Here is a 20,844-nt window from a genome sequence, read left to right on the forward strand (position 1 = left end):
CCAGCAACCTTGCAAAAACGTCGCTGTGGAATAAAGCAATGTTTTCCAAATGTTCCCGAGACGCTTAGTTGCCTATTCAGTTTCCAGATTTCTCCCCTGGACATAATTTTCTCTATTCCTCCAGCTAAGTACAAATAAAAACCCTGGACCTTATGAAAGAAACATAAGAATATTCTGAAAGGTGGAGAAAAGAAGGCAGAATAGCCAGGGACACTGGGACCCAACAAATGACATGGTAGTGAGTACCTTGGGTTTTCCTTTTGCTTCATATATCTCAGATTGGAGCTCAAGCAGTTGGCAACCAGGAAACACTGACAGATAAGATTTTAAAAGCCCCAAGAAAAGCCTGGGCTCTCTAGCCAAAGGACCAGAAAAGGTACAGCCTGACAAGACAGAAAACTTGTAGACAATAATAGCTTGCTCCAACCAAACCCATAGAAAATGTTTTACCTCCACTCTACCCATTCAAGCAAAGGCTGAGCAGGGCACCTAGATTTCCATGCTCTTAAGGCTGTAACAAGGCATCCAATACCCCATATCCATGGAGTGTCAAAAAAGCCTAGTAGGAAGCCAGACTTTCATACTTGCTGGGCAGTAACATGGCCCCTCCTCATGGTGTCACTAGAGACCATCTGGAGAGCCTGGACTTCCACCCCAACCCAGCAGTAGCAAGGTGCACCTACCCGTTCTCCTGGTGTCAGGGAAAGTCAGGTGGGGGACAGGAATGAGGCACTCCTCCCACTATTCAAAGAGGTATCAGTGGAGACCTAGTAGGGAGACTAACCTGGAATTCTTCCCACCTCAATCAAAAATCATTTGTCCCACCAAGAACTAGGAAGATCTCAAATTGAATGGAAAAAGACAATCCATACATACCAAAACTGAGATGACTGAGATGTTACAGTTATCTCTCAAGGAATTTGAAGGAGCCATCATAGACTACTCCCAACAATTATGAACATGTGTGAAACAAATGGAAAAAGAGAAAGTCTCAGCAAAGAAATAGAAGATAAAAAGAAGCACTAAATGGGGGCTTCCCTGGTGGCGCAGTGGTTGAGAGTCCGCCTGCCGATGCAGGGGACACAGGTTCGTGCCCCGGTCTGGGAAGATCCCACATGCCATGGAGCGGCTGGGCCCGTGAGCCATGGCCGCTGAGCCTGTGCGTCTGGAGCCTGTGCTCCGCAGCAGGAGAGGCCAGAACAGTGAGAGGCCCACGTACCACAAAAAAAAAAAAAAAAAGAAGAAGCACTAAATGGAAATTTTAGAAATTAAAAAAAAAAGTTTTAAAAAATCAATGATGGGCTCAACATCAGAAGGGAGGAGGGAAACAGAGGTAAGAATTGGCAAACTGGAAGAGAGAAAAATAAAAATCACCCAATCTGAACAAAAGAAAGCAAATAGTTTTTTTTTATGAAAAGAGCCTCAGAGATTGATGAGACTTTAACATTCATATGGTCAGAGTCCTAGAAGGAGAGGAGAAAGGGGGTGAACTTAAAAAGTACTCAAAAGAAAAAAAAGACAAAGGAAAAAAATTGGGGAGCAGAGAAAGAAAAATGACACCTTACCACAGTGGAAAAATAATTAAAATGACAGCAGATTTCTCATCAAAAACCATGGAAGCCAGAAGAAAGTGGTACAATATTTTTCAAGTGCTGAAAGGAAAGAACTGGCAACACAAAATCTATATCCAGAAAAACTACCACTCAGGGATGAAGGGGAAATCAAGACATCCTCAGGTGAAGAAAACTAAGAGAATTTGTCACCAGAATGCCTACTGTAAAAAAAAAAGAAAAAAAAGAAAAAAAAAGCTAAAGGAACTCCTCTAAATAGAAAAGGAAATGATACAAGAATTCTTGTAAGTAGGAAGAAAACACAGTAAACAAAATTATGGTAAATACGATAATTTGTCTACCTCTTTTGAGTTTTCTAAATTATGCTTGATGGTTGAAGCAAAAATTTACCACTATCTGATATGGTTTTAAATATTTATAGGAGAAATGTTCTAAACAATTAGATTATAAATAGGGGAGAATAATGGAAGGTAAGGTTTCTACACTTCACTTGAACTGGTAAAATGATGACACCAGAAGACTTTGGTAAGCTATGTTTATATAATGTAATGCCTAAGTAATCATTTTAAAAGTTGTACAAAAAGAAACACAACAGGTTAACCAAAATGAAATTCTTGAAAATATTCAAGTAACTCACAGGAAGGCAGGAAGTAGAAAACAGAAATGAAAAGGAGAGAAAACTGACAGAAAACAAATTTTAAAATGGCAAACTTAAGCTCTAACATATAATTAATTACATTAAATATTAATGGTCAAAATATACAAATTAAAAAGACAGAGATTGGCAGAACGAGGACAGGGAGTAGCCCGCCTATATTCTATCTACAAGAAACTCACTTAAAATATAACGACATAGGGCTTCCCTGGTGGCGCAGTGGTTGAGAGTCCGCCTGCCGATGCAGGGGACGCGAGTTCATGCCCTGGTCCGGGAAGATCCCACATGCCGCGGAGCAGCTAGGCCCGTAAGCCAAGCCCACTGAGCCTGCGCTCCGCAACGAGAGAGGCCACAACAGTGAGAGGCCCGCATACCGCAAATAAAAGGAAAAAAAATATAACAATATAGTCAGGTTGAAAGTAAAAGGAATAAGATTATCCTTCAAACAATCAAATGAAAGCAGAAGGGCTATATTAATATTAGATAATGTAGGCTTCAAAGCAAAGCAATAAAATAAAATACCAGAGACAGAGAGGGGCATTACACACTGATAAAGAAGCTAATCTATCAAGAAAACATAGCGGGCCTCCCTGGTGGCGCAAGTGGTTGAGAGTCCACCTGCCGATGCAGGGGATGCGGGTTCGTGCCCCGGTCTGGGAGGATCCCATATGCCGCGGAGCGGCTGGGCCCGTGAGCCATGGCCGCTGAGCCTGCGCGTCCGGAGCCTGTGCTCCGCAACGGGGGAGGCCACAGCGGTGAGAGGCCCGCATACCGCAAAAAAAAAAAAAAAAAAGAAAACATAGCAATCTTAAATATGTATGAACCAAACAATACAGCTGCAAAATATGTGAAACAAAAGTTAATAAAACTGAAAGGAGAAATAGACACATTCACAATTACAGAAGAACATTTCAACACCTCTCACTCAGTGATTCATAAATCAACTAGGTGTAAAATCAGCAAGGATACAGAAAAACTCAACAACACGATCAACCAAAAAGATCTAATTGATTTGGATGAACATGTCACCCAAAACAGCAGAATATGCATTCTTTTCAAGTGCCTAGAGAAGATATATCAATATGGACCATATCATAAGGCATGAAACAAATCTCAACAAATTTAAAAGAATTAAAGTCATACATAGTGTTTTCTCCAATCACAATGGAATCAAACCATAAATTAAATACAGAAATATAACAAGAAAACCTCCAAACACTTGGAAACTAAAGAAGGCACCTCTAAACAATCACAAGTCAAAGATGAAGCTCAAAGGAAATATTTTTTTATGGAACTAAATAAAAATTAAACTACAGCATATTAAAATTTGTGGGGCACAGCTAAATCAATGCTAAGAGGGAAATTCATAGCACTAACTGCATGCATTAGAAAACAGAAAAGGTCTCAAATCAATAATTAAGTTTCCACCTCAAAGACCTAGAAAAATAAGAGAAAGATAAACCCAAAGAGAACAGAAGAAAGTGAATAATAAAGATAAGAGCAGAAATCATGAAAGTGAGAACAGAAAACCAATACTGAAAATAAATTTTTAAAGTTGGCTCTTTGAAAATATCAGTAAAATTGACAAATCTCTAACAAGACTAACAAAGAAAAAAAGAAAACACAAATTACCAATATCAGGAATGAACCTGAGGATATCACTACAGACCCTACAGACATCAAAAGGATAATAAGAGAATAATACTATGAAAAACCAATTCTTTGAAAAGCACAAACTATCACAACTCAGCCAACGTGAAATAGATAACCTGATACCTATTTCAGATATAAAATAGATATCAAGAACTTGAAATCATAATTAAAAACTCCCTAAAAAGAAGTCTCCAGACCCAGATTATTTTACTGGAGAATTCTAACAAATATTTAAAGAAGGATCAGCACCAATTCTACATAGTTACATAATTTCTTTCAGAAAAAAAGAAAAGGAGAACCTTCTGAATTTATTTATGAAGCTAATATTGCCCAATACCAGAACCAGGCAGACAGGACAAAATAAAACTACAGACCAATATCCCTCATAAATACAGAGAAAAAAAATTTTAACAGAACAGCAAAGAGAATTCAGCATCATATATTTTTAAAAATTATAAACTATGGTCAAGTGGAGTGTACACCAAGGATGCAAGGCTATTTCCATGTTCAAAAATCAATCAGTATAGGGCTTCCCTGGTGGCGCAGTGGTTGGGAGTCCGCCTGCCAATGCAGGGGACGCAGGTTTGTGCCCCAGTCCAGGAGGATCCCACATGCCGCGCAGCGGCTGGGCCTGTGAGCCGTGGCCACTGAGCCTGGGCATCCTGAGCCTGTGCTCCGTGGTGGGAGAGGCCACCGCAGTGAGAGGCCTGTGTACCGCAAAAAAAAAAAAAAAAAAAAAAATCAATCAGTATAATCCACTATATTAGCAGACTAAAGAAGAAAAATCACATGGTCATATAAATAGCTGCAGTTTTTAAAAAACTGACAAAATTTAACACCCACCCATGATAAAAACTCTTAGGAAAACAGAAATAGAGGAGAAGTTCCTTAACCTGATAAAGAGTATCTATAAAAAACCTACGGGCTTCCCTGGTGGCGCAGTGCTTGAGAGTCCGCCTGCCGATTCAGGGGACACGGATTTGTGCCCCGGTCCGGGAAGATCCCACAGCCGCGGAGCGGCCGGGCCCATGAGCCATGGCCACTGAGCCTGCACGTCTGGAGCCTGTGCTCCACAGCAGGAGAAGCCACAACAGTGAGAGGCCTGCGCACCGCAAAAAATAAAAATAAAAAAAAAATAAAAAAATTTTGAAAAACAACAATAAAAAAGGAGGATTCAGTCTGATTTCAAGATTTAAACAGCTATAGCAATTAAGACTGTGTCAGATTGACAGAGTAATAGACACATAGATCAATGCAACCCAGAAACAGATCCTCACAAATATGCCCAACTGATAATTAACAGTTCAATGGAAGAATTATAGTCTTTCCAAAAAATGGTCCAGGAGCAATTGGACATGGGGGTGGGTGGTACTCAACCCAAATTTATATAAAAATTAACTCAAAATGGATCATGGACTTAAATGTGAAATGTAAAATTATAAAACTTATTTGAAAAAAATAGGAAAAAATCTTTGGGATTTAGGGTTAGGCATAGAGTTCTTAAACGGAACCAAAGACATGGAGCCATAAAGGAAAAATTGATAATTTGGCCTTCATCAAAATTTAAAACTTTTACTCTACAAAAGACCCACTTAAGAAGATGAAAAGACAAGCTACAGACCAAGAGGAAACTTTTGCAACCACATATCTGACAAAGGACCAGTATCTAGAATATACAAAGAACTCCAAAAGTCAACCACAAAAAAGTAAACAATCCAATTAGAAAATAGGCAAAAGATATAAAAATGCTTTTCATCAAAAAGGATAAACAGGGCTTCCCTGGTGGCACAGTGGTTGAGAGTCCGCCTGCCGACGCAGGGGACACGGGTTCGTGCCCCGGTCCGGGAAGATCCCACATGCCGCGGAACGGCTGGGCCCGTGAGCTGCTGACCTGCGCGTCCGGAGCCTGTGCTCCACAACGGGAGAGGCCACAACAGTGAGAGGCCCACGTATCACAAAAAAAAGGGAAAAAAGTGTAAACAGATGGCAAATAAGCCCATGAAAAAATGTTTAACATCATTAGCCACTAGGGAAATACACATAAAACCACAATAAGATATCACCACCTACCTATCAGATTGGTTAAAATAAAAAATAGTGACAAACCAAATGCTGGTGAGGATGTGGAGAAACCTGTTGGTGGCAATGTAAAATGGCATAGCTACTCTAGAAAAGTTTGGCAGTTTCTTAAAAAGTCAACCATTCAAGTGCTATAGGCCCAGCAACTGTACTCCTGGAATTTATCCCAAAGATCATGTAGACTTACATATGATTCCATTTATATAACATTCTTGAAATGACAGAAATATGGAAATGGAGAACAGATTAGTGATTTCCAGAGGTTAAGGAAGGAGCGGGGGCAGGATGCAAGTGGCTATGGCTTTAAAAGGAAAGCATGAAGGATTCTTCGTGATGGGAATGTTCTGTAGCTTGAGTGTATAGGTGTCAATATCTCAGTTGTGATACTGTACGTCTCATTTTACAAACTGTTGTGGTTAGAGGAAACTGAATCTCCAGTTATCTCAAAATTAAAAGTTTAATTTTTTATAGTCAAAAATTTTATAAGAATGAAAAAAGCACCATAAAAAGCTTTAAAAGAAGGTGGGCTGGAGCACCACTGTGCTTCCCCAAGCTCACTGGCTTCAGGCATAGGGACTGTGAGGGAAGGGGCATGGGGTTGCCAGATTAAATACAGGATAGCTGGTTAAATCGGAACTTCAGATAAGCAACACATAACTTTTTTTTTTTTTTGCAGTATGCGAGCCTCTCACTGTTGTGGTCTCTCCCGCTGCGGAGCACAGGTTCTGGACACGCAGGCTCAGCAGCCATGGCTCACGGGCCCAGCCGCTCCGCGGTACGCGGGATCCTCCCAGACCAGGGCACGAACCCGCATCCCCTGCATCGGCAGGCGGACTCTCAACCACTGCGCCACCAGGGAAGCCCAGCAACACGTTACTTTTTAGCCTAAGTATGTCCCATACAATATTGGGGACATACTTAGACTAAAAAGTTATTTGTTGTTCATTTGGAATTCAGATTTAACTAGCCGGCCTGTATTTTTATTTGTTAAATCTGGAAACCCTAGGAGGGAAGAACAGGACTCAGGCATCTGGAGGCAGCTGGGGGCTGTAGACTGAAAGAGGTAGGGTGGACCCAGGGAGAAGTAAGAAAGACTTAAGGAGAGAGGCCAGACAGCAGGCAAAGGGATGCCGGGGGACCACAAAGATGCCCCAGACTGGGCAGTGCCTTAAGAGAGGGGGAAGGCAGACACTAGCATGGGAGGTTCCCAAGCTGCTGGGTTTATGGAGCTCTGGTGAAAGGATCCTTTGTGGGTGGTCCACAAAGAATCCAGATAAAGGGCAAAAGAGTGGATGCTTGAGTGCAGTGCTGATCCGGGCTGGAGGGAGCCTGACAGACCATCCAAGCTTGGCGGGGGGGGCCCTTTAGGCACTAGAAGCAGGACTCGATTAACCCCAGGCTGTCCCCTGGGCACCCGGGGCTGCTCTCACCGTGACGTGGCACCACCCTCTAGGATCTCCCCTTCCTATGGGGGAAGGGCATGCACACCAGCAGCCTCAAGTGTCCAGGTCAGTGGGCAGTCATGCATCTCATCAAAACTAAAACTAGTCTGAGCACTCGCTGTCAGCCAAAAAGTCACCTCCTAGCCAGGCCATTGCCAAGCATACGCTTTTACACTGCTCCTGGACACACGTGGTTGCCCCTTCTTTTCTTCACAGAACATATCATGTTCTGAAACAGTCTGGATTTTTAACTTGTTTTCTTGCTTAACAGTTGATCCCCACTAGCTCCAGGAATGCAGGGACTTTGTCTCACTGCAACATCTACGCCCAGTACCTGGCACAGAGTAGGTGTTCAGGAAAGAAAAAAAGTGCTGAATGAATGAAGGAGTAAATGAATAAATCCCTCTGACAGAAGCTACCCCTTCTGGAGCTGTCCTGCAGGCACAGCTCCTTGGAGCTCAGTAAAGGCAGAGGGCCCGTCTTCATCCTCCAGGAAGCCCTCAGCAGCATCCTCTGAGCCGCCATGGACTGGCACCTGGGATCGAAGGCTCAGCGTGGTCACGGGGGGGTTCAGTTCGTCCCCTCTAAACAAGGGCTCTAGCAGCAGCGTCATTGTCTTTAATGAGTCCCTGCCACAGGGACTAATAATAATAATATTAAGATTAATAGCTACCACTTACTAAGAACTTACATGTGCTGGGCACTTGTCACATATTTTAAGTCATGAATTCTTCAAACAGCCCCAGAAGGTAGGGGTGGTGACCCTCTACTGCTTGTGCTTCCCCCTCCTTGTGAAAAATAGATACCCTTTCTCTTTTCAAGAACGCCCTCCCCATTCCCACTGTGGGGGGACGAGGGGCAGATACTGGCCCACCGCAGCATCCAAGGAGGGTGGGTAGTGCCAGCACAAGCAGGCAACCCACTCCAACTCCCTGACTACAAGGATTGCCTCCTGGGCAGCTTTAGGACGCTTCTGAGGCAGTGAGCCTTGGTCCTGAAACCTTTTCTGCTGATGAAGAAGCACGTGCCCCTCTCTGCCGGGACCACTGAGTGGGGAGCTGCTGGCTGTCACTGGCACCAGGGGATCCCACCTGGGAATGAAGGCAACAAAGAGAAAGCAGAGCTGAGAGGTGGGAGAAAGATAGATGGATGATGACTTTCTTAGAACCCCTGGATCCAGCCATGCCTGAAGCCAGTGACCTAATGTATCCCCAGACTTTTCAGTTACATTAGCCAATAATTCTCTTTTGAATGTTGTAGTCAGTGTGAGTTGCATCCCTGACGTGTCACTGATTGAGACCTGCCTAAACTGCTATGTTAGTACAGCTATGTTAAGATGAGGGCATTTTTTTTTTTTTTTTTTTTTTTTTTTTTGGCGTTACACAGGCCTCTCACTGTTGTGGCCTCTCCCGTTGTGGAGCACAGGCTCCGGATGCGCAGGCTCAGTGGCCATGGCTCATGGGACCAGCCGCTCCGCAGCATGTGGGATCTTGCCGGACCGGGGCACGAACCTGCGTCCCCTGCATCGGCAGGCGGACTCTCAACCACTGCACCACTTAGGGGCTTAGGGAAGCCCCTAAGATGAGGGCATTTTATAGATGCGGAGCTGAAGCATACAAAAGGCAAAATAACTTAGTCAACCATGAGCTGGAACTGCTCTTAACCACTCTGATTCACTGTAGAGTTCTACATTCTATGTGTGTGTGCACACATGTGCACATTTCTAATTAATATTCATATCTACAGCAGATTGAGGAAACTATTGGTGCTTCATAAAGATCTTTTGGATAAACTAAAATCAGTAACTTCCTAATAAAGCGTCTTTGTTTAGAAAACACTCCCATCAGCAACCTTGGATTCTTACTGCAAGTCAGGCTCACAACTCACAGTGTGTCTTTGGGGAACCACTTCCCTTCTCCCTACCTCGGTTTCCCCAGGGAAGTGGGCTGGAAACTGCACCCGGTGGGGCATCTGTGAGACTGGTCAGACAGTGAGGGACACTCCGACTCCTTCAGGGCAGGGATCTGCAGTCAGAAGAGGAGGCCTCCCACTTCCTCCACACTGAAGCCCAGGGACCCACGAGGAAGGGAGCCCTGGACAGGCATCCACAGCCCAGTGTGAGACCCTGGCACCTACTAGGAGCTCAGGACAGAGCAGGCCAAGCCCTGGGGTTGCAGCGCCCTTGTTTTCTGCCGTCACTCCAGTGAGGCTCAGCCAGAAGCAGATGCAAGGGAAATTGCTCACATGTCAGCTGCTCCCAAGCAGCCAAATGACCATAAAGGGCATTCAACAAAGTCAACTCAGTAACACAGGCCTCCAAGTCCATGGCATGGAGAGCATGTGAAGAAGGCCATGCCTGTGGGCTGGCCCATCAAGATGGTGCCAGGGCCCCAGGCCCTGACCCTCCAGGACTGGCTCCATTGCTATCTCCTCTCCATCCTTCCTCTTCTCCCTGCTGGCTCTCTCCTCTTAGCCTAGAAACATACTCTGGTCTTTCCCTCTTCAAAATGCAAAAGCTTCCTCTGACCCTTGGACCCCTCGGCTCCTGTTTTCTGCCCTTCCTTCCCAGTCTGGAACCTGGAAATTCAAGTCTACACTGCTGGTCTCCTCACCTCTCCTCAACTTGTTCCTCCGTCTGATTTCACTGACGACGCTCATGCTCAGGACAGTCCAGCAGACCCCATTCAGCCTGCCTCCATGGGCCTCTCTGTGGCCCCTCACACTGCTGCCCAGAAGCACTTTGCTGTCTGGGTGTAGATGACCCCACGTTCCTCATGCCCCTCCCTTCTCCCAGCTGCCTCACCATCTGTGCTGAGGCCTTCAAACCTCTCCTCCAGCCAAGGCCTTCCTCCTGAGCTCCCCGCCCATGTGGCCAACTGCTATCCAGACACCAACATTCAGATAGGCCACAGGCAGCTCCTGCAAGGCCAAATTGCCAACAAACTCAAGCTAACTAAGTGTGATGGGCCTCCAGGTGTAGGAGTTAAGAGGATTCCAGGCTCTGAAATCACACTGCCTGAGTTCAAATTCCCCACCTGCAACTTACGGACATTGGACACATCCCCTCAATTCCCCATGTACAAAGTGGGGAGAATAACAATGCCCCTCTCATAAGCTGTCGTGGGGTTAAATGTGATAACATGTGTAGATATTGATAACAGGGCCTGATACTTAGTAAGTCGTGTTAGATGTTAACGATCCTTACTGGAATCATCATCTTCTTTGCTAACCCCCAACAGCTCTTCTTCAGGCATGGTATCATCTTCTACCTGTCACTCAGAACCTGGTCGCCTGAGACCTTGGAGTCATTCCTAACTTCTCTTACTTCCCATTTCCATTCAGTTCCCAAATCCTGCTGGTTTTGCCTCTCAAGTGTTTCTCCAAGCCACACCCTCCTAACCAATATCCTCATCTTCTCTCACCTACTCTAATGCAGCCTTTTCTGTGACCCACCTAACTCCTGCCTCAAAATTTATTCTGCAGTGATACTGAATTGTCTACAATTTCCCCACAAACTACATGGGCCTCTTCTCTATGAACTGGCTTATGCTATTTTCTCTGCCTGGAAGGCCCCTCCCACCTTATCTTCCACCTTCTAAGGTGTCACCTCCTCCTAAAAGCTTTCCTGGAATGCCCAGATTGGGCAACATGCCTGTCCTTTGAGCTTCTATATCTTAGACTTAGTGACATGATATTAACTTACCCTTTCAGGTTACCCCCTTCCCAACTTGGCTAGCGGTTCCTCACTGAGGACCTCAATCATGTTTACTGAACTGAGGTTACTATTCCAAGGAACCCACCTATGGAGGCCCTTAGAAAAAGGATGAAATCGATCAAAATGAGAAAATTTCCACTATTTTGAAATCCAGAAATGATGGATTCTTCAGAGACCAAAGTACCTGATCAACAGCCTCCTTAAACCAACCAACGAGATTCAAAGTCAGGGAAAGTGAGTCCTCTCATCCATGGGGGCTGTTAAGGAGGGAAGTGACTGTGCCCTACTTGGGGGATAAAGAAGGAGGAAGAGGAGGAGGAGAGAGGAGAGGGGGAGAAGAAGAAGAAAGAATTGGATGATAGGCTCTCTGTACAAGCTTGTTATCCTGACAGAACAGTCCCAGAACTTGAAACGTGATCTCTGGGGGCAGAGGGAGACAGTTTTATCACATATTAAGGTTAGACGGATGTTTTGGGTGTCTGGTGTTACCTGAATCAAAAGCACCAACAGAAGAACTAGTACAGCCCTGCTCAGCAAGACGTGTTCCCAACAGAAAGGCACAGGGACCTTTGTTTCCTTTTCCTTTTCCTTTTCCTTTTCACGTGTTTTTCTCTTCAGTCATATTTGAGGGTTTTGTATTTCCCTGGTGTGAGGGCAAAACACTGATTTCCACACCAGGCCTTCCTTCCTCTCCAAAAATACTGCAGGCCAGGTCTTCAGCAAGGGTCCTGGGTGTGGAAACAGCCTCAGAAAGAGGGGATACCTGGTCTGCAAGGTAGGTTTCAACATGTCTCCTGGGATGTGCTTCTTAAAGACTTAGAAGGCAGAAAACCTCCCTCTCTCTCCCTCTCTCTCAAACACACACACACACACACACACCCTGAGCAGGCCCTTCCCCTCTAGGTGGACCAGGGCCCATCCTGCCACAGTACCAGGAAGACAGACAAGGACCACCCGTCTGGCATGGGGGGCATTTTAAAGGCCTCAGCAGGAGGTGGGAGAGGCTGATCTTCTAAATGCCCCCCATTTCTTCACTGCCGACAGCAAAGCCCAGGCCTTAAGAGGCACCCAGGGAAAGAGGCTGACGTGACCAAGAAAATAACATCTTCAGAATGACTAATGCCCCACCGGGACGGGACCAGCTCTGGCCTGGCTGCCTGCCAGAGGGTCCACAGCCACTTTCCAAGGACACGGAGGGCAAACGTCCCTGACAAGTTCCCCAAAGGACTGTCCCTTCCCAGCTCTGCCCCTCCTCGGGGCTCCCCCCAGGGGCCTGTGAAGCCCTGAGTTAGGACACCAGGGCCCAGAGGCTGAGTCACTCCCTTGGGGCCAACCTGGGTCATAGCAAGTTCGTTATTTCAAGGACAAGTTCTCAGACCCCTCGTCCAGCCATCGGCCTGACAGAGACGGAGAGGGGAGAGGTCTGTGAGCGGATGAGATGTGGAGAGGGCAGGCGGACTAGCTTCCCGGGGCTCTGAGGCCCCAAGTGCCCTGGGGGGACTGTTCATGCCTTGTACAGAACATGCCCAACACACATGGGGAGACGCTCATCCTTCTCCAGCCATCGGGGGGCCCTGTCTCTGGGCCAGGCCCCCCATAAGCCTTCCTCAGCTTTCCCTCAGCAGGCCCCGGGGAGCCCAAGGCGGGGGCCTCCCGCAGAGCCATTTTCCAGGGTGTCGGCGGGGGGGGGGGGGGTGCGGGGGCGGGGAGCGGGGGATCTCGGGGGAGAGGGGTGCAGGGGGAGGTGAGGAAGGGGCAGCTGGGCGGAGCCAGGTCATCCCCGCAGGAGGTCACAGAACAGAACTGTGGACTGCTCCAAGGTTTTGATGTGCCTGCTCGGGGAGGGAGTGTCTAAAACCATTTCAAAAGCTGGGGGAAGCCCAGAGAAGGGGGGCCTCATTCTCTGTGGGGAGGGGGGATTTCAAAGGAGACCCCGCCACTGAAAGGTTTCAAAAGACCCTTGCCTTTCGATCAGCTCCAAATCACTCCCTTGCCAGCGGCAGCCAGGAGAGGGGCGCTGGGAAAATGTTTCCAAGGAGACATGTCCCTGAGTCATCCATAACTCCCGGGGTCTGGAGGCTGCAAAGCCACGATGAGGCACCCCCACCCCGCTATAAAAAGGTCAGTTTAGCGTCCCCCGGGGGTGGGCTCCCACAGTCCAGGTCCCTGGGGAGTCCTGCCTCAGACCCCCGGTGCCCCGAGTTTATGAGAACGCCACCAAGCTAAACAGCGTCACGTCTATCTGCCGAGTCCCCTCGGTGCGACTAAGGGGGGGCTTTTACCCCCGCCAGCTCCAGGCAGCCACTCTGGGCTCGGGCCATTTAGCAGGGGAAGCTGCCCACAGGGACACTAGACAGTGTCTACCGGGGCTGCAGCACCAGCTTCTCTTCCATTCACACCTCCACAGTCACTCCCGCCACCTTCCCCAAGCCACCGGGGCCAATAGGCACACAGCACAGGCCAAATATAAGTTCCATCACCTCCCTCCTCCCTTCCCTCCCTGTCTCATTCCCTCACCTCTGGACCAGACGGGGCAGGTCTCTGTTTTTTTTTGCTTTTTTTTTTTTTTTTGCATAACGCGTTTATTTTTTAAAGGCACACAGACAATAAACAAAGCAAACATTCCACCAGATATTAACTTCTCCCAAGTATTATCTGTCCTAGAATTGTTCCATTAAGTTCCAGTCTCTAGACATCTTAAATTCAATAATCATCTTCATCACAGTCCATTACTTTTCTTCTGTTGAATTTAACTATTGTTTTCTGTTTGTTGGCTTACTTTTTCAAGGATTTCTATTAAACCTTGTTCTGATACCTTCCCACTTAGTTGTCCATACCGTGCCCTCTCATCCCATTTTCTTCCCCCTCAACACTGCACCCAGATTAATCTCCCCAAAGCACCCAGCGACAAGCAGGCCACACTCTGCTCCAAAACCTTCCGTGGCTCCCTCGTGTGTAAGCCCAAGGTTGTACACTCAGGTGCCCGCAGGGACCAGGCAGGGGCCACAAATGAGCAAAGCACCCCCCCAACTCACAACAGGGACTGGTGGGGCCTGTGGCTCCAGCTGCTGCCCAGCTCCCATCAACTGTGCTGTGTGGGAGTATGGGCCATGGCTGCTACCTCTCCTGGTTTTTCAAGGGAAACCAAATAAAACACCCACCGAGGGGCCCCCAGATTTGGACCCCAGCCTACAGGGTCAAGTCCAAACCCGAATCCCTTAACCTGGCCTTCAAGGCTCTCCATGGTCCAGCCCCAAGCCACCTTCCCACCCTCACTGCCCATGATGTTACGACGTGTGATGCCTCCATCCTAGCCAAGTCGGGCTCGTCCATTCCCCAGTCACCTCCTCTGCCCCTGCCTCTGAGCTCTGCTCACCCCGCAGTCTTCACACAGATGCTGCTCCCCACCTTCTCAGCCTAACCACAACACATCCTTCAAGGACCTGCTTCCTCCTTACAATCAGCTCTCCGAGGGCCCTGTTCTCTAGCGACTGTCCTTCATTGCTAAGCTGCTCCCTTTGCCAGGGATGGCCCTAAACCACAGAGAAAACACCTCCTTACCCTTCAATACCCAGGCCTTCCTGATGGACTTATTTGGATCCAGCAGTCCCTGTTCTGGAAGCATCAACCTCACTACACTGTGCTTACTGGACGCCCATCAGCCTCCCCCATGGACAGGAAACCTCTGAGGGTAGGGCTGGGTCTCTCCCACCACAGGCCCTGGCAGGGGAGCCACACACAGTGGAGCGAGCCTGGGAGGTTTTTTTGTTGTTTTTGTTTTTGTTTGTTGTTTGTTTGTTTTGGGTTTTTTTGCGGTACGCGGGCCTCTCACTGTTGCGGCCTCTCCCGTTGCGGAGCACAGGCTCCGGACGCGCAGGCTCAGCGGCCATGGCTCACGGGCCCAGCCGCTCCGCGGCATGTAGGATCCTCCCGGACCGGGGCACGAACCCGTGTCCCCTGCATCGGCAGGCAGACTCTCAACCACTGCGCCACCAGGGAAGCCCGGGAACCTGGTTTTTATTCAGACCCTGGCTCTGCTCTTTCCTGGCTGGAAGAACTTGGGTAAGTCATTAAACCTCCTCTGTGAGGTGGAGACCTAGAAGCTACATAAGTACCCGGCCTGTGGCGGGGCTCAGTCCATGGCAGCTGTTAGCATCCTTACCCAGTGTGACCTCCCTCCACTGCACAGAGTGGTGCTGTGGTGTCTTCTGCGGGATGCTGTGAGGTCTCTGAGGGCAGGGGCCATGTCCCCTTCACCCTCTATCACCCACAGGGACCACCCCAGGTCTCTACATGCAGCAGATGCTCAGTGTTCTTTGATTGATGGAGGTGATGAGGCAAGAGAAGGAAGTGCAGGTGAGGGGGGCAGAGCAGAGTGAGAGGAGATACAGCCCTGCCACCGGAGGTGTAGCTCCAGCAGGTCCCTAGCCCACGCCTCATGGCCATGAGCCAAGGGCCTGCATGTGAGACCTCGTGCAGCTGCATACACGTCTTGCCTGGACGCTCGGGCTCTGAGACCAACAGCTCCTTGCTGCCTGCTCTCCAGGTCCCCATCCCCCGGGCATCCTGAGAACAGGTCAGCCCACAGCACTGCCGAGCCCGGTGAGGGGCCCTTTCCAGCCACCAGCCGGGTCTTCTTGCAGGAGCCCCGCCCTCTGCTCACACAAAGACCCAAGTGCCAATCAAACCGTCCTTTCACATCTTGCAGCACTCTAGTTAAGAGCAAGCCCTCGCCTTCCACCTGTGGACACACAGCTTCCAGGTGCTGCACAAAAGGAAAGGTGGAAGGGAGAAAGGAGGGGGGGAGAAACACCTTTGAAATCGCTGTGGTCCAATTAGCCAGCCTCTCGGCCTTCGTGCTTACAAACAGGAGCACACATTAACACCTACTACGAAAGCAAACATTTTTAGATATCTTCCAAACAGGAGCACACATTAATACCTGCTACGAAAGCAAACATTTTTAGATATCTTCGTCTTCACCGCCCCGACACTGCCGGGAAAGCGCGCTCAGCAGCCAGTGACGGACAGGGTAGTTTTCTTCTTCTCCTTCAGCAGGGGCCTCTCAAACAGAAGGAACTACAAAGTCACCAATCTTCCTGTCGGGCTGAATTCCCAGGGTCCCCTGCCCCTCCCGTGCTTCTCCCGTCCCCTTGTCATTGAGGGAGCCCCACCAGGCACCCAGTTGTGCTCAGTGCCTTCAGGGGACCTGCTCCGAGTCACTGGGACGCTAGGTACCCAAACTCACTGAGCAGCAGCTGGCGGGGATCAGGGGACCGCAGCCACCCTGAGCACAGCTCCACTGAGGAAGGGCCTTATGTACAATGGGGGTGATGGCACAGATGTGGAACAACTCTCACAGGCTGAGGTGGGAGGGAGACTTCATACAACCGGCCACTTCGGAAGTGTATTCATCTGTAGCTACTGAAGGGGAACCTACTCGTATCCTACGACCCACCAATTTCAGTCGCAGAGATATTCCTGTTAAAACTGCATGTGAGTGTTCACCGACGACTCATACAAGAACAGTCACAGCAGCACAGAATCTGAAACCATTCCACAATGGAAACTACCCAGAGGCCCATCAGGATGTGTATCAAGAACAGATAAATGGTGATGTGTTCACACAATGGAATATCATACACCAGTGAGAAGGGGCAATGTCCAAGCACAGGCACTAATATGAACAAGCAAAAGACACCAGACACAAATGTGCAGAGACGGTGTGATCTCATTTACATAAAATGCAAAACAACCACACGTAACCTATGCTGTTAGCATCAGGATGCTGAGGCCCTTTCGTTGGTGGGGGAAGGGCCTGGAGGGGGCCAAGGAGGGGGTTTCTGGGATGCAGGAATGGTCTGCTTCTTCACCTGGGTGTTGGTTACCCAAGTGTGCTCAGTTCATGAGGATCCACTGAGGTGGACACTTACGTGGACCTTTTTTTAATGTGTGCAATCAAGGGTTTTGTAAAACAGCACTCTGTGGGCATGGCTGTTAAGACTCTAATGAAAACATATTAGAGGCAGAAAAATGGAGAGAAAGTCAGGGTCGGGATGCTCAACCCAGGCCTGACCTTTCATCACTCAGACTGCGGGAGTCTTGGAGAAGGTGATCACGCTTCCGCCAAAGACCCAGGGCACCAAGATTCCAGAAGTTCTCGAGGCCCTCACTGCCAAACCCACCCCCTGGGCTAGCTCCATGCCACCAGAAATCTGCTGTGCCCTCTCTTATAGCAAGGGCCTCCCTAGCCGCCAGGGAGACCCCATCCACCCACAAAAGGCAAGTAAGACCTCAAGGCTTCCCTCCATCCCTCGGGACACCAAGTGGGAACACGATGGGACTTTGAAAGCTCCCTTCTTAAAAGGCTGAATTTTCCAAAGTCCAAGACCTCTTGAAGAGGAATGGGGAAAGCAGCGAAATAACTTTGTAAGCATTCTGTTTTGACAATGTGCCGGAGGAATTCCCCACGTTTAGCAGGGAAACGCGAGCAGTTAAATCTATTTGATGTCATGACATACGAAATTGAAGCATCATTGCCCCTGAGTGCTTGACAACTGGAAAGCACTTCATTTCAGAAATGGAGGGAAATGTATGCTGGGAAATGGAAGAGACTGTCAAAAGTTGGACTGCGATGTGAGCGGAGCCACGCGAAAAGAAGGCTCGGGTGGAGAAAGTGCTCCAGCTCTGACATTTTTAGTCCCATGTGAAATGTCTCAGAGACAGCAGCAGTGACTCTACCCTTTGAGCTAAAAGCCCGTGAAATGACGACTGGAACCACACATTTCAACCCCGAGCAGCAGCCGCAGCACGGGAGACGCATGCTCACCGATCATGTGGTTGGCAACGTGGATTTGGATCTCTCTCTCGTTCTCGAAGGTCATCTGGCACTTGATGCACTGGTACGTCTTCTTCTGTTTGGAAACCGAAAGGAAAGGAATTAGACAGCCAGGATGCAGAACAGAGCAGAAAGCAAAAGTTCCTGGAGGCCATGGCTCAAGACTTCCCAGAATGGCTCTGATCCGCTCCCAGTTCTCTCCAGGCCATTCTCTTCCCACCTGCCTCTGCATCCAGCTCAGATTCAGCCTGGGGAAGTGGGGACAGGCTCCACTGCAAGGGAGCTGCTCCTCTGCCCGAGCCGGGGAAACTGCCCCATCCCAAGGTGAGGGCACACAGCAGAACCACAGAAAGGAAGCTGAGGCACGCTGTTCTGCTTGGGGTGTGCTCAAATCCATCTACCCATCTTCCACCCATCTATGCCTGCTGCAGCCACTCATCCATCTGTCTGTTCATCCATCTGTCTACCCATCACTGTCTAACTGCCCCCTGTCTACCCATCCATCCATCTAAACACACACACACACACACACACACACCCATCATTCATCTAGCCACCCAGCCATCCAACCATCCAACCATCCAATCATCCATCCATCCATCCATCCATTCATCTCTCTTTGCACCCATCCAACTCCTCTCTCATCTATTTACCTACCCTAAGAACCAAGTGGCCAAGCAAGGGTGACTGCTTCCATCAGCTCTGACACTCAGGGGTGAATGAAGAATTCCTCATCTGCCCTAGACACACAAGGCCCCAGGTGATCCTACAGCTGGCTTCCACACACGGGGAGCTATTACCAACTGCTTTTGTGGGGAGGGGGGCAGAAAAATGGAGAACATGAGAAGTTTCAAAGCTTCTCGAAGACTGGTTCCAAAGAGTGGAGCTTCAGTGTGAAACCAGCCCACTGTGGACAGAGGTGTGTTGCCTGAGTGGGGGGAAGGGCTGTGGCTGTGCGTTTTGATGAAGAGGGAGGGGTGGTATGGGAATTCAAAATATCCAAGTTTTTTGAAGACTACTTTGGGTCCTGGGATGATGGGGCCTCCCTCGACCTCTGGAAAAGAGGGCAAGACTCTGGATTTCTTTTTTTGTTTTTTTTTTTTGTTTGTTTTTTTTACATCTTTATTGGAGTATAATTGCTTTACAATGGTGTGTTAGTTTCTGCTTTATAACAAAGTGAATCAGTTATACATATACATATGTTCCCATATCTCTTCCCTCTTGCGTCTCCCTCCCTCTTTGTGACCACCTAGAGGGGTGGGATAAGGAGGGAGGGAGGGAAGACTGTGGATTTCTTGGCTGAGCACTGAGGCCCCACCTCAACGATGTAGCCGGGATGAACCACCAGAGGGCTCAGTTGTCTCAGCCCCACCTCAGCCCCACCTGAACCTGCAGTTCTTCTGAAGGGCCTGGTCTCACCTCCAGGCCTTTATCTATGCCGTTTCCTCCACCTGGAAGACCCTCTCCATCCTTGAGGACTCTGTTCAAATGGCACCTCTTCTGAGAAGCCTTTTCTTCCCACCCCAGAGTGAGTTTAGGATCTCCCCAGGCCCCTGAGCTTATGCTGAAAGCACTTAGTTGATCCGCATACGATTTTGTCGTGGCCAATTGGTTTGTTAGCTTGCACTGCACTGTGAGCACCCAGAGGGCCAGGATGCGCTCTGTCCACCTGTGAGGTCCCAGCAAAGACTGCGTGCTTAGGAAGCACTTGTTGAACACATGAGCAAAGTGGTGAAATAACATGTGCCACGCCCTCTATGAGGGCAGAAGGGACAAAGAGAAGTCATTCCACGGTGACTAGGGATCCTGGATCCCCACCACCCAACACAGGGCCCAGCCCAGAGTGAGTGTCTAATAAGCACTGAACTTTCATCATGATTCTTACTGCTGCTGAGAGACTATTGAATAAGTGAATGGAGAAACAACTGGACCAGCTGGTGCTGGGAGCTCCAGGCTCCAGGCAGGGTCCCCGCTGGGGCTCCAGGACCCGTGCTGATAAGACCAGAGGGCCTTGCTCCCAGGGCTTCGGGAAACCTGGGCATTCAGTATGTCCTCAGAGCAGCCACAGCGCTGGGCCTGGAAGCAGGCAGGCAGCACGGAAACACCCGGGAATAATGGGTGAGTCTGGTGGGGGAACCGAACAGGGGAGCCTCACAACAGGCAGAGGAGATTTCAGGCCAGAAGAGATAGCAGGGACTGAAGTCTTCTGAGGGGCCCAGTCCCGAAGCACCCGCCGCGGCTCAACTCCTGGTCTGTGCTCATGGAGAGGAAGCACCCTGGGCTTCTCCACCAGCAAAATCATTCATTCCCTCTCACATGTGTCCCTCACCCACTCTGCCTGGCAAGTATAGGAGTCCTTGATGCTTACATGGATGATTGGATGAATGAATGAATGAACAAGGAAAGGCAAGAATGAAGCACGCCCCAGGAAGCTCCACGCGGAGGAAGCCCAGAGGAGCCTGCTGGACAAGGAAGACTGTGCCCCCCACCTCCTTGGTTGGAAGTCTCTAGAGGCCACGGCCACGGCCACAGCTAGTCCAGACCAGTGCGGGGGACAGTTCATGAGCAAAGTGCTGTTCCTCCTCGGGGCAGATGAATGAAGTAGGTTCACTGTGCTTGAAAGGTAAATCACCATGAGCCTGCCTGGGCAGGATGACAGGGTACCCCCAAATGTCCCCCTACCGTATGGCCACCCCTCAGTGGCAGGAAGAGGACCAGGCCCTGCCTCGTGGGGCAACAGGCTCCAGGGGAATCCCAGGGGAGTGGTCACAGGAGCTGCTGACCAAAGAGCCTAGGCGTTCACACACACACACAGAGTGCGTATGCACAGGCATGGACACGCATGTGAGGATATACACACAGGCTTGCAAACATCCTACATACCTCGCCCC

General features: G+C 48.9%; 1 protein-coding gene across 1 annotated transcript in view; it reads right to left on the reverse strand.

Annotated features, from left to right (window-relative positions):
• The window catches only part of ZNF423 (zinc finger protein 423), a 251,209-nt gene that overhangs the window by 88,194 nt on the left and 142,171 nt on the right, over positions 1 to 20,844 (reverse strand). Inside the window, exon 4 of the mRNA XM_060083156.1 lies at positions 17,945 to 18,029. Coding sequence (XP_059939139.1) covers positions 17,945 to 18,029 — 85 coding nt within the window. The remainder of the gene's footprint in view (positions 1 to 17,944; positions 18,030 to 20,844) is intronic.

This window comes from Mesoplodon densirostris, chromosome 19 (assembly GCF_025265405.1).
Source record: "Mesoplodon densirostris isolate mMesDen1 chromosome 19, mMesDen1 primary haplotype, whole genome shotgun sequence".
Classification (NCBI taxonomy): Eukaryota; Metazoa; Chordata; class Mammalia; order Artiodactyla; family Ziphiidae; genus Mesoplodon; species Mesoplodon densirostris.